The sequence below is a fragment of the Aedes albopictus genome, chromosome 2, assembly GCF_035046485.1.
Source record: "Aedes albopictus strain Foshan chromosome 2, AalbF5, whole genome shotgun sequence".
Classification (NCBI taxonomy): Eukaryota; Metazoa; Arthropoda; class Insecta; order Diptera; family Culicidae; genus Aedes; species Aedes albopictus.
In genome coordinates, this window is record NC_085137.1 from 231,485,135 (window position 1) to 231,500,299 (window position 15,165).

A 15,165-nucleotide genomic window follows, 5' to 3' on the forward strand; every position below is an offset into this window, starting at 1 on the left:
ACGAGGGGTGATTCAACAAATCGCTCCCATACAAACTTCAAATTGATTTTTAAATAGGTTCCCGGGCATCAAAATTCATGAAAATTTGGATTTCGGCTCAGTTTTGCATGCAGATTCAAAATATGGAATTATCTCAACACCGCTAAAGAAGCCAATTTGGATATAACATCTACAATAGCCAAGACAATAGCTTTCATTTAATTCTTATTTATTAGTGAATATCTTGTCTTTAAAATGTTCAGCGATTACTGATACACGTGAAAATCTCTGTATCTTCCTGGAGCGTTTCTTTTCCTTCGGGGGCGACTATCCGCTTCTTGCTGTACCACTTCGAAGCTTGTCTGCTCTTGTTCGCAATGAGACCCGTTACTGATAGGTTCCCGGCAGTCGTCGACAACGTCCAATGGAAGTGATTGTAGACCTGATTGTATATCAACGTCGCTGGAGTCGTGAGAGGATAGTTTCTTCAAATGAGTTCGGTTTCTCTTGTACTCCTTTCCGGTTTCTCTAGACCTGACCTCAAGTTCACTACCGTTCGCATCGATTACTTCAAACTCTTCTGGTCGGAAGTTTGGTTGGGTTGATCCTAGTTTCAAATTACGCATTAACACGGTGTCACCAGCCACAAGATCGTTTTCTTTGGCATGTCTGTTTGTATTGGCATATTGCTTTTTACGTTCCTTGGTCAACGCATCACGTTCTTCTGCTCCTTCAAAGAATACTCTCTTCGGATCCTGAATCGTCGGTAGATAGCTAATCAGCTCTCGGTTAAACATCATTTTTGCTGGAGACAGGCCGGTAGTTTCCTGAGGGGTCAAATGATAGAACAAGAGATATTCGTAGAGATCCCGCTTCCAATCGGTCTCCTGTGCCACACTGATTTTAATCCTCTTTTTCAAATTACGGTTTTGTCTTTCGACAGCACCGTTGCGTTCCGGCCAGTACGGAGTTGTTAGGTTCAGATGTATATTGTAGGAGTTGCAAAACTTTGCGAGTTCTGCGGCACGGAACTGAGGGCCATTATCAGTTGTTATCGATTGAGGGATGCCAAATTTGCTGAACATTTTCAGCAGTGCCATCACCACCATCGACGAAGTTGGATGCTTCATTGGTTCTACCATTGTGTATCGAGTTGTGTAGCAAACTACTACGAGCAATGAGTAATCCTGGGGCAGTCCTTCGATGAAATCCATTGCAACATCCTGCCACGGGAGAGTCGGTAGTCTTCTTGCCATTGGGCACGGTTGATCAGGTTTCGCCATCATCGTGCATTCCTTACACGCTTTCAAGGTCTTTTCTACGAGGTCATCTAGCCCTGAAACGTAATCAACATTTATAGAGGTAATTATTGGCAAACACATCATTTTAACTCTTACCAGGAAACCACAATCTCGATCTTAAATGTGCTTTCATCGCTGTCGATCCTTGATGACCAAGATGCGCTATCTCTGTGACTCTTCGTTGAAGAGCCGCAGGAATGACGATTCGGTCTCCACGTAGAATCAACTCACCGTACTGGGACAGTTCCTCTTTGATTCCAAGTGTTTTGAACTGAGCCGGAACGTCCGTCCAATCCCCTGTTGTCAAAGCTTCACGGATTTTGTTCAAAATCGTATCCTCTGCACTGGCTCGTTCCAGTTCAGTTTTGCTGATTCTACATGGCTGCATGTAAGGTGTTATCCAGCTCACAACATCTGTTTCGTGAGCACCATGGGTCTGGGGTGAACAAAGCCTTGAGAAAGCATCGGCAACGTTTTTGTCGCCCGGTTCATAACGTGTATCGAAGTCAAAATTCTGGAGACGTAATATCCATCTCTCCATTCGAGCGGATGGTCTCGAACGGACGCGGTCAAGCAAATACACAAGCGGCTTACAATCCGTAATGAGGATGAAACGTGTTCCGTAGAGATAGATATACAATTTTTCCATAGCCCAGATAATTCCGAGACACTCTTTCTCGGTTTGACAGTATTTGGTTTCACAAGGTGTGAGGCTTCGAGAAATACACACAACCGGACGAATTTCATCATTTTCTGCTTGTGCTAAAACTGCGCCCAGGCCGCTCGGACCGGCATCGGTTATCAAATACGTTTTATCACGAGGATCGTAATACTTGAGCGTCCTTTGATCTGCTATCGACCTGTAAGAAACGAAACGAGTTATTCTATGTGTGTTAGTCTAATGTTTCCCTACTAACGTTTTCAGATCGTCAAGTTCCTTTTGATGGCATGGCTTCCAACAAAACGCGGTTCCCTTATGCAGTAGTTGCCTCATGTGATGGGTACGCATTGAAAGGTTCTCAATGAACTTTCCAAAGAACTGTGCAGTACCCAGAAGTGAACGCAGCTCACTAGTTGTTTGTGGAGCGCGCATGTCCAGAAATGCCTTAATCTTCGTTTCAGTGAGACTTACTCCCTTCTTCGAAACCTTGAACCCAAGAAATTCAACGCTTGATGCTCTCAATACGGACTTCGTTTCGTTTACCTTTAGGTTGAAGGTTTTCAGTCGCTCCATTACCAATGCAAGAATGCGATCGTGTTCTTCGACTGAATCAGCAAAGATCAATATATCATCGAGGTATATTATGACCCCTTTGATCCCGCCGATAAGGTTTGCTATTGTCTTTTGGAATAGCTCCGGAGCGCTTTTTATTCCAAAAACGAGTCGTGTGAAACGATACAGTCCACTTCTCGAAACAAATGTAGTTATATCACGGCTTTCTGTTTCAAGCTCAAGATGGTAAAATGCGGACTCCAAATCAAGCGTTGACAGCATTTCAGCTTTGTGGATAGACGATAAAGCTTCTTCTATGTTGGGCATCGGATATTTCTCGGTTAGTACTGCCTTATTCGCTGCTCGAAGGTCGACGCACAGACGGAGTTTCGCATCGCTTTTCCGGACAGGAACTAGTGGAGATACCCAGCTTGTGGGATGTTCAACCTTCTCTATGATCTTTTGTGCCAGTAACTCTTGTATCTGTTGTTCAACTTCTGCTTCCATAGCGATAGGTAAACGTCGTATTGGCTGACATACAGGAGTGACGGATGGATCAATGTGTATTTTCAACTGAATTCCTGGCACTTTTGGGAAAGGCGATTTAGGGTTTTGTTCAGCGCCAGTAATGGTATTGACTTCGCTTCCAACGTCATAGCCGATTCTCAGTACTCCGAGAGCAAAAGCCGTCGATTTGGATAGTAAATTGGTTTGCCCATTAGGAGAAACCAGAACGTAACTCCAGACTCCATTTTCTTCACCTGGTATTTTTATTTCGGTTTCGAAAGCCTTACTGAAGTGGATGGTGTCTGATGATCCGTATCCTTGGTATTGCTTGCTCTCTTCCAATGCTTCGCGCTCGTTGATGATATCTGCTCCTGCTCGTTTCAGCTCTCCGTAAGTCTTCTGTGTGATGATATTAGGCGGTGAACCGGAATCAACTAACATCTGTATTTTTATGCCACCAACTTCGAAAGCCAAGGTATCGCTTTTATCTCCAGCGTTGACGCAGTATAATCCTCTCCTGAACGCCACCTTTTGTTTCTTAGCAGGTCCCGAGTTGTCACTTCCATCCCATTTGCGTTTTTTCGGACAGCAAATTTTGAAGTGGTCAAGCTCGCCACATGTATGGCATTTCACACCAGATGCTGAGCATTTGTTCTTGTCGCGCGCAATGTGACCCAAACGGTTGCATCTAAAACATCTCACTGCTGACTTGTTTGATGGCTGCGAGGACGGCTGCACTCGTTGTACGAATTCTGATGGACGAACATCTTTCACATACGCCTTACACTGAGTTTGCAGGTCTTCCATTGCTTTTCCCAGCTGCAGTATTTCCTCGAAAGATTTGTCCTCCGACAGCAATTTCTTGTGGAAGTCTTGGGAGAGACAGCCTTCGATTATTTGATCGATCGTAGCATCGCTGACGTCAGTGAATTCACATCTGTTGGCTTGTTCTCGTATGCGGTTAATGAAATTGTCGAATGATTCGGTCTCTTCCTGCTTGATACTGCGCAACAGATGACGTTCATATCGCTTGTTTGTTCTGGGTACGTAGTATCTGTCAAGCGATAGGATGATCGACGCATATTTGTCAACTCTCTGTTCATCTGTCTCAGCATCGGTGGTCATAACTTCATAATGGACAATTTTCTCATATTGGTCTTGCAATTCAATACCACCGAGTACCAACAACAGGTCACATTTCTCTTCTTCATCGGTCACTTTGCTCAGCTTCAAATAGCGCTCCAATACGCGTTTCCATTTGAGCCAATCGCTACGAGTGTCGTGTCCTGGTTTGAACGGAGGAACCACTGTTGCGTCTAAAAATAATCAAAATACACTGTGTTGGAATTTCACTTTATTTAACATAATTATCTTATTTAACAATTTCAGGTATGTTGCTCGTATACAAGTGTGCTGCCCACACCATTGCTATAATCTCGGCTATAATTCTCAATTCATGTGCTACCCACATGCATCGTGTGCCCCCCCACGCCGTAGCCATTCATTTTACATGTGCTACCCACATGCACTGTGTGCTACCCACACATCCCGGCTCTTTATTCCGTATCTTCAAGTTCACTTTTTTTATACTAAAATGGTCGACACATTTTTCCGCCAGGTTTTCATAACTCTTCCAGGTGGTTCCGCTCGCAAAATACACACAATTGAACAACTGCACTACATGAAAACTCTAATCAGATGTTGAGCAAATACCACTTTATCACACGAAACACATTTTCATACATAAAAATTCAATATTGTCTGTCACATTTGCAATATAAACAGATGATACACTTGTTTACATACCTCCACAAACCTTCTTTTACTAATGCCTAGCAATAACAACTCTCCCCCAAATCACTGTATTCACCTGAACATTATTGAGCATGTCACCACTGGCATAGACGGTAAAAAAAAGTATGTTTACAAATACGCGAAACGATCTTAAAAAAAACCGACGAGAGCAAAAACAAATTGACACTTGACATGAGGTTCGGATAGTGAGAGCAAATCAACGATGAATCATTCAATGATGTCACAAACACATGTGCAACTCCCATCAATAATCACCATTCATGGTTTCAATCAACATAACCCCAAATAAAAACCCACGCTAGTTCAGGAAGGGTACTATGCCCCCAGCGTCGGTGGGCCCCATTCTTTTATGATGCCGAATCCATTTTTTTTCGCTTAAAAATGGTTTTCAATCGCCCAGAAGAACGGGAACGTTGATCTAATTGTTCTCATGTTTTCACTTTTCTCCAGTTCGTATCGCAGTTCCACATTATTTCGAGGTTTTCGGCCGTTTTCACTTTACTCACCAATTTTCAGCGTCGTCGCCATTGTACCGATGCGTTCCCGTTCCTGTCTAACCGTAAACTGCCGCTCTTTGAATGCCCTTATTCGCACGCACACATAAACCGCCCGCGATGTATAGATCTGTCAGATAACCAAAGTGACTCTTGATTCAGGTATAGTTGTTCCCATCGGTACAAGCATATTTCGCCCAATCAACACGGATTCATAGCCAAACGGTCTACAATCACTAACTTGGTAACATTCGCTTCGTTTATCCCACAAGAAATTGAAAAGGGGCATCAAGTTGATGTGATATGTATAGATCTCTCTGCGGCGTTCGATAAAATGAATCACGTTCTTGCCAAGTTCGACAAGCTAGGCATTAAGAACAACGCACTTGCCTGGTTACGTTCGTATCTAGTTGGTCGCACAATGTCACGTCACCGTCAAGATAGGTGATCACGAGTCATCTCCCTTTACCGTTACCTCTGGTGTTCCTCAGGGCAGCCATCTAGGTCCATTCTTGTTCCTTCTGTACATGAACGACGTCAACTCTATCTTGGAATGCTTCAATCTATCATTATGCCAATGGCCTGAAGCTTCGCTACGTTATCCACGGTCTTCGGGAAACCAGTTATCTTAAGCAACAACTTGAAGCATTCGCTGACTGGTGCCGCCTAAATCAGATGGTGTTGAATGTATCGAAATACTCAGTCATCTCGTTTGGACGAAAACGATCACATTTTCATCATGACTACTGCCTGAATGACACCTATTTAAAGGGCTGTTTGCAGATCGGAAGCGATTTCTCGGCCTATCTTGATGCATGGTAAATTCCTTGCCCGAATCGCCCAAGAAACCGTTTTTCTTCGATCGCAGTACCCAGTTGCGAAGAAATGACAATTCAAATGGCGGTCACTGTAGAAATTTTCTGCCAGGAATCGGTCAAGAAATTTCTTGGGCGATTCCTTTTAAACTCGAAACTGGGCTTAAAGCGGCAAACTACTGTTAAGGATCTGGGTGTTATGATGGATGCTAAACTTGATTTCAAGGATCATGTCGCTTACATCGTTTCTAAGGCATCCTCACAGTTGGGCTTTGTATTTAGGTTTGCAAAAGAGTTCAAAGATGTATTGTCGGACCACCGCCACCAAACCGGACGTCGCACCACAATCAAGTCGCGACGCGACCTAACTCGCGACGTTTTTGAATCATGTCAAAAGTAGTGCGCATCCTTCCCATTGTTGTCAGCAACACAGCGCACTCGATGCGAAACAGTTGCGACACTTGTGTTCCAAGAAAATTGCAATTTTTGATTGAATGCCTGTCTTAATTCCAACCGGATAGACAATATACTGTCTGATATCACTTTATTGTTCGCTGGTTCGACCGATCTTTGAATATTGTTCTGTTGTATGGCCCCCTTTTTACCAGAACGAAATTCTGCGTATTGAGGCTATTCAGCGCAAGTTTATCCGCTTTGCTTTACGGCACCCAAGTTGGCAAGATCCTTACAATCTCCCTAGCTACGAAAGTCGTTGTAAGTTGATTCATCTTGAGCCACTCCAATCTAGAAGAAATGTTGCGAAAGCTTGCTTCATAGCCGACCTATTACAAGGTGGTGTTAGTCGTGCTTCTTTTCTTGAACAAGTTGGAATTCATGTCCCTAGTCGTAGTCTTCGTTTTCACAATTTTATGTACATTCGTCCCGCTAGAACTAATTATGGACAACATGAGCCTTTACAGAGTATGTATCGCGTTTTTAATCAATGTTATGATGTTTTCGACTTCAGTGTTTCTCGTGTAGTAAAGAATAGATTAAAGAATGTATTGTGTTAGAGTAAGATTGGCGTACATGTCATTGGGGTTGGTATTTTAACCTGTTGACGAATAAATAAATAAATTGACAGTTGCCACATTAGGTTAAGTGATTACAGCCGTATCAGAAAACAACATAATTTAGGCATATTTGAAATTTAAAACCGGAAGTCACAATTCCCGCGGCATATTGAGTCCTTCCAGAGTACGAGTTTGGTATGCTCTGTAATTTCGTAGAGTTTTGGATACTACTGCACACCACGGAATCATCCCTGATATCAATTCTGTGGTCTTCGGACAATCATACATGTATTAATTTTGATTATCAAGGAGTCGATATTTCCATGAGTCGATGGTCCATTCAATGTCTACCTACTAATGAAGGTTTGACTGTATGTGTATTCTGTTTCTGGAGACTTGATGAAAATCGGCTCTTTCTATTTTGTCCCCGCCTTTACTTTTGGAGATACTTTTTGGGAAGCAGAAGGAATTTTTCTATGCACCCACTTAGAACTTCTGTAGAACTGATTTTAGGTTTCCTCAAGATGTTTCTTCTGGGATTCTTCTAGGTTATCCTGTACCATTCCGTTTGGTTATTTTTTGGAATTCTATGAGAATTTTCCGAAGAAAAAGTCCATTTTTTATCTTGTACCGGCTTTTTGAACCCTCTAAGCAGAATACCTTCTTCATGAGTGTAATCAGGTTTTAGGTGTCGTTTTGGTTTCGCGTGAGAGTGGGAGTGCGCGTGTGCGAAGCCGCAAAAAAGAATATCAACAACAGCAAATCCACGAAAATCCTTTGGGCGCGCACTCTCACTCTCACTTTGAAGCGGCACTATGCAGCGCCGTTACTTACTTACCCCACGTCTCTACTAGACAGAAATGTCTTGCTATTTTGCTGCCAGAAAGAGAAAACGTAACAGAAATGATCAACACCGCTGCTTTCCATGCAAACAGCGAGAGAACATTTCTGTCATGACACATCTGTCCAGCAAAATGGCAAGACATTTGATTGGGTAATTTTGAAATACAGTCCACATTTCTTTCAGTGTAACTTTTTCCTCTGTTTGCATTACCTGAAAAACGAACAAACTTTGTACCCTGAGTTAGTTGAGTAATAAACGTTGTACCGATTGAACGCGTTCGTGTTTTCGTCTCGCTTAACCGAAGAAATCGCTGTCCCAGACCACGAAACCATTTTCCCCGGAACATTTTTTGGTCCTATCGGAACCGGATGTGGACAGCTCGCGATTACGCGGTGGTTTAAAACGGATTCGTTACCGATCGGGAGTGGAATTTAGTGAATTTGCACCGGGTGTTGCCGCGTGCAAAATGGCGTAGCAAATGATTGCTGTATGCCACAGCGGCGTACGTGCAAAGACATGTTCACAAATGGTCGAGCCCAAGGCCGAGCCTTTGTGAATATTTTCGGCCAAGAAAAAGTGATTCGATCCGCTATAATGCGGAAAACGGAAATTTTCCTGTGAAAACCCAACATTTGGGAAGTGAATTGGGAGATTGGCAGCTTTGCCAAGTGTGATTATTGCGCAGATAGTGCTCTGCCACCGAGTGCGAAAGCCCACGGCTTTCCGGAAGAAAAGTTAGGTTATGGTTGATTGTGTGCAAGTCGGCAAACGCAAAAGCTTGAAAGCTTTTCGAAATTGTGATTGTGTGTGTGAAAGATTGCTACGTTATATGCGTTAGCAAATGCGAAAGTTTGAGCTTTTCTAATGGAAATTGTGTTCGATTGCTGCATCTGATCGATCAGCAAAAGCGGAAGCTTGAGAGCGTCCCAGAAAACTTGTGATTGTATTCATTTGTATAAGCTCAAAGCTTTCCGGAAGAGAAGTGTGGTTATGGGCTGTTGCTCTATTGCAACTGTGAATGGGCAATTACGAAAGCCGATGAGCTTTCGAAGAAAATGTGGGGTTATGTAAACGGTGACTACGAAGCGCGATGCTTCCCGAATAAAAAGTGAGGTTGATAACCAACCCAAGAAAACAAAAGTGAAGTGAAAATCGAAACTTGACTGCATAACCGAAAAATGACTGGAAAAAGGAAGAATCAAAAATTAACGAAGAGTGCTATACAAAAAGAAAATGAAAGTGATACACCAAAAGTGAAGAAGCCCGAAATTACAAAGATGAATCTGCAGTTCCCGGAGAAAGGTAGTGACGAAGGTGAAACACCAGCCACTGGGGTATCGGACCAGTTGCTACTGGCGGCTGAGGTGGCGAATCAGTTACCTATGCTCGCTGCTGTCAACGCTGCAGGTCAAAGGCGACAGGATCCAACGCTCAGTGTTGCTCATCAGAAACAAGTTGAACGTGATAAGAGGGAAAAGGCGGAAATGGATCGTGCTATTGAAAATATGGTGGATCGTCAAGATCTAATAATCGAAAAGCTGCTTCGGATCCAGGATTCGATCAAAACGGAGGCAGCAAACAACGTCCATTACCTTCACCTTCAGCTGCAAACAATTCAACGAGCATACGATGAGTTTGACTCAGTGCATAACGAGCTTCTTGCACTACTCCCTAGGGAAAAACGAGGTGAGTCCAAACAAAAATATCTTAACTTTGAAGTACTACACGGTCAGCTTTACGTTGACGTGCAAACGATGATTGCCAACCAGCAGAAGCCTATGGCCAGTGAGGTGTTGCCGCAAAATGCCAATGCTTCCGGGCTTCAACCACGGCCTCAAGTGGTAAACAGTGTGCCACACCTGCAGGTACCACTCCCAACGTTCGATGGGAAGTTGGAAAATTGGTACGCATTCAAAAGCATGTTTCACACAGTGATGAATCGCTACCCAAATGAATCACCGGCAATCAAGTTATATCACCTCAAAAATTCGTTGATAGGAGAAGCGTCGGGTAAGATAGATCAGGACATTATTAATAATAATGATTATGATTCTGCCTGGCGCATGTTAGAAGATGCCTACGAGGATCAACGCTTGATCATAGATACGCATATCGATGCGCTCTTCAACCTTCCGAAAATCACAAAAGAGAATGGAGAAGAGTTGCGAAAATTGGTTGAGTCCTGCAGTAAGCACGTCGATGCGTTGAAAAACCATGATCTTCCAGTGGAAGGATTATCAGAAATGATGTTAATCAATATCATCAACAAACGACTGGATAGAGAGACTAGGAAGCAATGGGAGTCCTCGTTGTCCCGTGATGATCAACCAAGTTACGACGAGTTGATTGATTTTTTGAAGGATCGTAGTCGTGTTCTTCAGAAACTTTCCAGTCATGCGCAACCGAGCCAAACGCAGCCAGTTGCAAAATCGAAGCAGCAAAAGGTCTTTGTGCAGACCAACAAAGATACTTGTCCATGTTGCTCAGGCTCTCACAATATCTATAAATGTGAAAGTTTCAAGAAACTATCAATCCCCGAACGCTTCGAGAAGGTAAAAAGGGCGGGCCTGTGCTTTAATTGCCTCCGCGCCGGGCATCGCATAATGGACTGTAAGACGGATAAGCAGTGCAAGACCTGTAGCAAGCGGCACCACAGCTATCTACACAACGAACGAGTTGAAGATCCAAAGAAGCCGAACGACAGCAGCCATCCGAAGAATCCAGCGCAAGAAACGAAGATCGAACCCGACAGCGGAAATCCGGTGGAGGCACGTTCGGTAACCTGCTGTACACAAACGAAGATGGCGACGAAGCAGATTTTCCTGTCAACGGCGAAAGTACTAGTGAGTGGATCCGGTAATGTGACTACAACATGTAGAGCGCTGCTGGATTGCTGTTCGGAGTCGAACCTGATAACGAAGAAGCTGGCGGAGAAACTGAACATCAAGCCGTCGGTTATAGACCCACCGATTGCGATTTGCGGTCTTAACGGAATGACAACGAGCACCAACCAGATCATCCAAACCAAGGTATCATCTAGGGACGGCAAGTTTTTTGCTGTTCTCGACTTCCTGGTCACCCCTGCCATCACTGAACTTCCTTCAGGTAAGATAGATACCCATTCGTGGCCTCTCCCTGCTGGTATTGAGCTGGCGGATCCGTCATTTAATATTCCTGACGAGGTCGACATGATAATTGGCGCTGAGGTCTTTTATGACGTGCTGAGACAAGGGCGTCTGAAGATAGGCAGCGATTTTCCTGTATTAGCTGAGACGACGTTTGGGTGGGTTGTCAGCGGCCCCGTAAAGACAGTACAGGCGACTTCGCGCAGAAGGAGAATCTGCCAAATGAACACGACCCAAGAAGACATCAATCGAACTTTGACAAGATTCTGGGAGCTCGAAGCAGGATACGTAACCAACAAGATGACTGCAGAGGAGCGTACCGTAGAACAACATTTCGAGGAAACACACTGCCGAAACAGCGAGGGGAGGTACGTAGTGAGGCTGCCTTTCAACGATCTCCAGAATCAGCTCGGCGATTCCTATGAATATGCCAGAGGCGTCTCGTGACTAGCAGACTGACCTGTTCTACAGATTACTATTTTACTAAATGAAAACACATTAGAGTTATATTATACTATGCTTGCTGTTTTTTTTTTTGTTTTAGTACATATTGTGATTTTTAACATAAGCTGATTTTTATCTTCTTGTTTGTTAACCATTTTCTGAAAAATATCTTCCGCATTTTCATCGCAAATAATGATGCGATTCGCATTCAGAGGCGCCTTTGAGCGACTTCCGAAGTTTGGTATCTCACATACTTTTAGAAAAAACAATTTTCGGTGGAAGTCATTTTTTAACGTTCTTCACACACCGACGATACTTGTTTTTTTTTTCAATCATGTCCAACATGCTCTCTTTTCCGCAAATGTACGAAATTTCCACCTCCATAAATTGTTTTAGCTCGTATCATGACCTCGAATTTAAAATTTGGAAACCGTTGCCAACGAGTTAGAACACATTCGGCACCCCCAGCTTCATCCACGCTGGATGTAATGCATAACAAACGCGCACGACATTGGGTGTGCCAAAATGTGCTCTAGCTGCGCAAGTTGTTCTCAGCCTACGTAGAACGACAAACCGAGAAGCCACAATCCAAGCTTTCATTCATTTCTGGTTTTGCTACACACATGTAAACTTTCCACTGAAGAAGCTCTTTGCGTTTAGCTGTGTGCCTCTGGTATCCATCGCTTTTTTCTCTGAAGAGTATACCGAGCAGCATGCTAACAATCATTTACACACATTTGAGAACCTGATCGGTAAGCATAGCTGGCAAAGTAAATATTTATTTAAATTGATTTAAATACTGTGCAATGAATGTTCCTTATTCAATTTTTTTAGATATTGTTAAATAATCCTTTAATTTCCAACAACGATACAACATACATTTTTTAGCATTCTAAAACTGTAAATTTTCAACATGATTTTAAAGACTTTAGTCGATTGCGCTTAGCGTGCGTGTACGCGTGAGAAGCAGGCGGGAAGTGAAAAATGGAAAGAAACGTTGACAACGTTGCTGCTGGTTCTAGACGAGTAGGGAACGTATGAGCGACAGAGTAAAGTGAAATGAATTCGAATGAACACTGCCATTCGGAGGCAAAAAAGGGAGGAAACGGTTGGTTTGGGAACAGCATCCATCGTTCGCATGAATCGGGGAACCGGTGGCATATAGTTTCGAAGAGTCGAGCAAGAGAGAGCTGCGCAAGGCTGGCTCTCGCCAGTGATGTCAGATTTTTTCGCAAGTGATAGACGAGTGCACCGATGAACTGAATTCATCGCGGTCCGAGAATTTTGACACTAGAGCGGGGTCGCTTCCAATCAGAAGTGAAAGATTTCCAATCAGAATTGAACAATTCTGATTGGGAACGACCCCGCTGTAGTGTCAAAATTCTCGGACCGCGATGAATTCGGTTCATCGGTGCACTCGTCTATTCCGTAAATGAAAAGTGATGAGCGGGGGGAGAATTTCAGAATTTTGATTCCGTAGATTCACATGCAAAATCCGTAGATTTTCCGTAACTTTCCGTAGGTTTCCGTAGAAAAACCGGGTTTTCCGCAGATTTATTCTACGGATCCGTATATCCGTAGAAGAGGCTCAATTCCGTAGATCTACGGAAATTTCCGTAGATCTGGTAACGCTGGCTCTCGCATGCTCTTGTTATATGATTTCTGCCGGTGGATGGCTTGGAGTCGTCTTTCGTTCTTCATAAACCGGGAACGATGTTAGCGCCTTGTGTGCAAGTTGTTATGGGATATGTGCGGTGGGAGTTTTAAATTTAGTTTATTCTTTTCTACTTAAAGAATATTTTGCGAATTTTATTCTCAGCCTATACCCGTTCCAAGAACAGGTCGAACATGTGGACGAGGCGCCTCTGGAATATGCCAAACTCCGGTGTAGCAGATTAATCAGCAGCCTCTCAAAGAATCCGTCAAAGCAAATTGCATATACCGAGTTCATGAATGAGTATCGTCAACTTGGTCACATGCAAGAGGTCAGCGATAATCCCGACCGAGGTTACTTTCTCCCACATCATGCGGTGTATAAAGAAAGTAGCTCAACCACGAAAACCAGAGTGGTTTTCGATGCATCTGCTGCAACGACAACCGGTGTGTCTTTAAACGATACGCAACTAGTGGGTCCGACAGTGCAAAGTGATTTAATCACACTCATACTGAGATTTTGTACACACCAAGTAGTTTTGACAGCGGACGTTCCTAAAATGTACCGTCAGGTACAGGTGCATCCAGATGATCGACAATATCAGCGGATCGTGTGGCTGAATGACAAGGGCGAATTGGCTACGTTCGAGCTGACAACCGTTACCTACGGTTGCTCCAGCGCTCCATATCTCGCCACAAGAAGCTTGATACAGCTAGCAGCAGATGAGGGTGAAGATTTTCCACTGGCGGCGCGAGCAGTGAAAAAGGACAGCTATATAGATGATTTCATCACTGGAGGACGAACGGCTATCGAAGTCGTTCAGATGTACGAGCAGCTGAAAGAGATGCTGAAACGAGGCGGCTTCGGAGTACACAAGTTCTGCTCCAACAGCCCTGAAGTGTTACGAGCCATACCGGATGAACTGCAAGAAAAAAAAGTGGATTTTGAGTCGTCAGAGTTGAATAACACAATCAAAACCCTGGGCTTGATTTGGAATCCCAACGATGATTACTTTGCATTCAATGTGACGAGCTTCATCAACCAAGGCACACCAACAAAACGAATCGTTCTATCAGAGATTGGTCGACTCTATGATCCGTTAGGTTTCCTGGGACCAGTTGGAACTATTGCAAAGTTAACAATGCAGGAACTATGGCGACTGAAACTTGATTGGGACGACGAACTGCCTGACGAGCAAATGAATACTTGGAATACTTTCCGTGTTCAACTGCAATCCGTACGGAGAATTCGAAAGAAGCGATGTGTCATTCCTGGTGATGCAAAACGTATCGAACTTCATGGCTACTGCGATGCATCGAAACGTGCATATCCCAAGTAACAAAAGTTGCTGAATAAGAGTTTCTTAAGCTAAAATTAGCTCAAGAGCCGTTTATTCAACTCTTGTTCAACAAAAATGTTTGTTGGGATGGCGCCTGCCTTTATGTGCGATGTGTACTAGGTGATGGTAAGATAAATGTTCAACTACTCTGCAGCAAATCTCGCGTTGCTCCTCTGAAACCGGTCACCATACCGCGCCTAGAGCTATGTGCCGCACTGGTGCTAGCACAGCTGACGCGAAAGTCGATGGAAGCATTACAAGTCAACTTCGATAGTGTTACGCTCTGGTCAGATTCCCAAATTGTCTTGAGCTGGTTGAAGAAATCACCGTTGGTGCTAAATGAATTCGTTTGCAACAGAGTCGTTTCCATCATCGAGCTAACGCCGAATTACGAGTGGCGATACGTAAGATCCGAATGTAATCCGGCAGACGCATTATCGCGTGGAATGCTTCCGGAGCCGCTGATAGAGAACGAACTATGGTGGGGAGGTTCTCCCGAGCTTCGACAGTCCCGACTACTGGAAGAAGAAATACCTGCCGTTACTGACGAGAACCTTCCGGAGCTACGAACACGTGTTTTCGTCAACATCGTCAAAGAGCCAGCGTTTTACTTCGGACGTGT

The 15,165-nt window shown here is 43.8% G+C and overlaps 2 protein-coding genes across 2 annotated transcripts in view; one reads left to right on the top strand and one right to left on the bottom strand.

Annotated features, from left to right (window-relative positions):
• Positions 1-15,165, top strand: part of LOC134287962 (protein bicaudal D) — a 77,016-nt gene that overhangs the window by 4,446 nt on the left and 57,405 nt on the right. The window lies entirely within an intron of this gene.
• LOC134288795 (uncharacterized protein K02A2.6-like) lies at positions 246-5,491 on the bottom strand. Its single transcript, XM_062854673.1, has 4 exons — positions 5,322-5,491; positions 2,198-4,316; positions 1,512-2,140; positions 246-1,315 (listed from the first exon to the last, which is right to left on the bottom strand). Exons 1-4 carry the CDS (start codon positions 5,341-5,343, stop codon positions 246-248), a joined length of 3,840 nt encoding a protein of 1,279 aa, XP_062710657.1. The 5' UTR covers positions 5,344-5,491.

What these genes read in the sequence shown, in the direction of transcription:
- LOC134288795 (XM_062854673.1), bottom strand. Translation starts at nt 5,343, where the DNA reads ATGGCGACGACGCTGAAAATTG. An exon ending in GGCGACGACGCTGAAAATTG is followed by an intron (nt 4,317 to 5,321) that starts GTGAGTAAAGTG and finishes GATTATTTTTAG; the next exon opens with ACGCAACAGTGGTTCCTCCG. An exon ending in GAACTTGACGATCTGAAAAC is followed by an intron (nt 2,141 to 2,197) that starts GTTAGTAGGGAA and finishes CGTTTCTTACAG; the next exon opens with GTCGATAGCAGATCAAAGGA.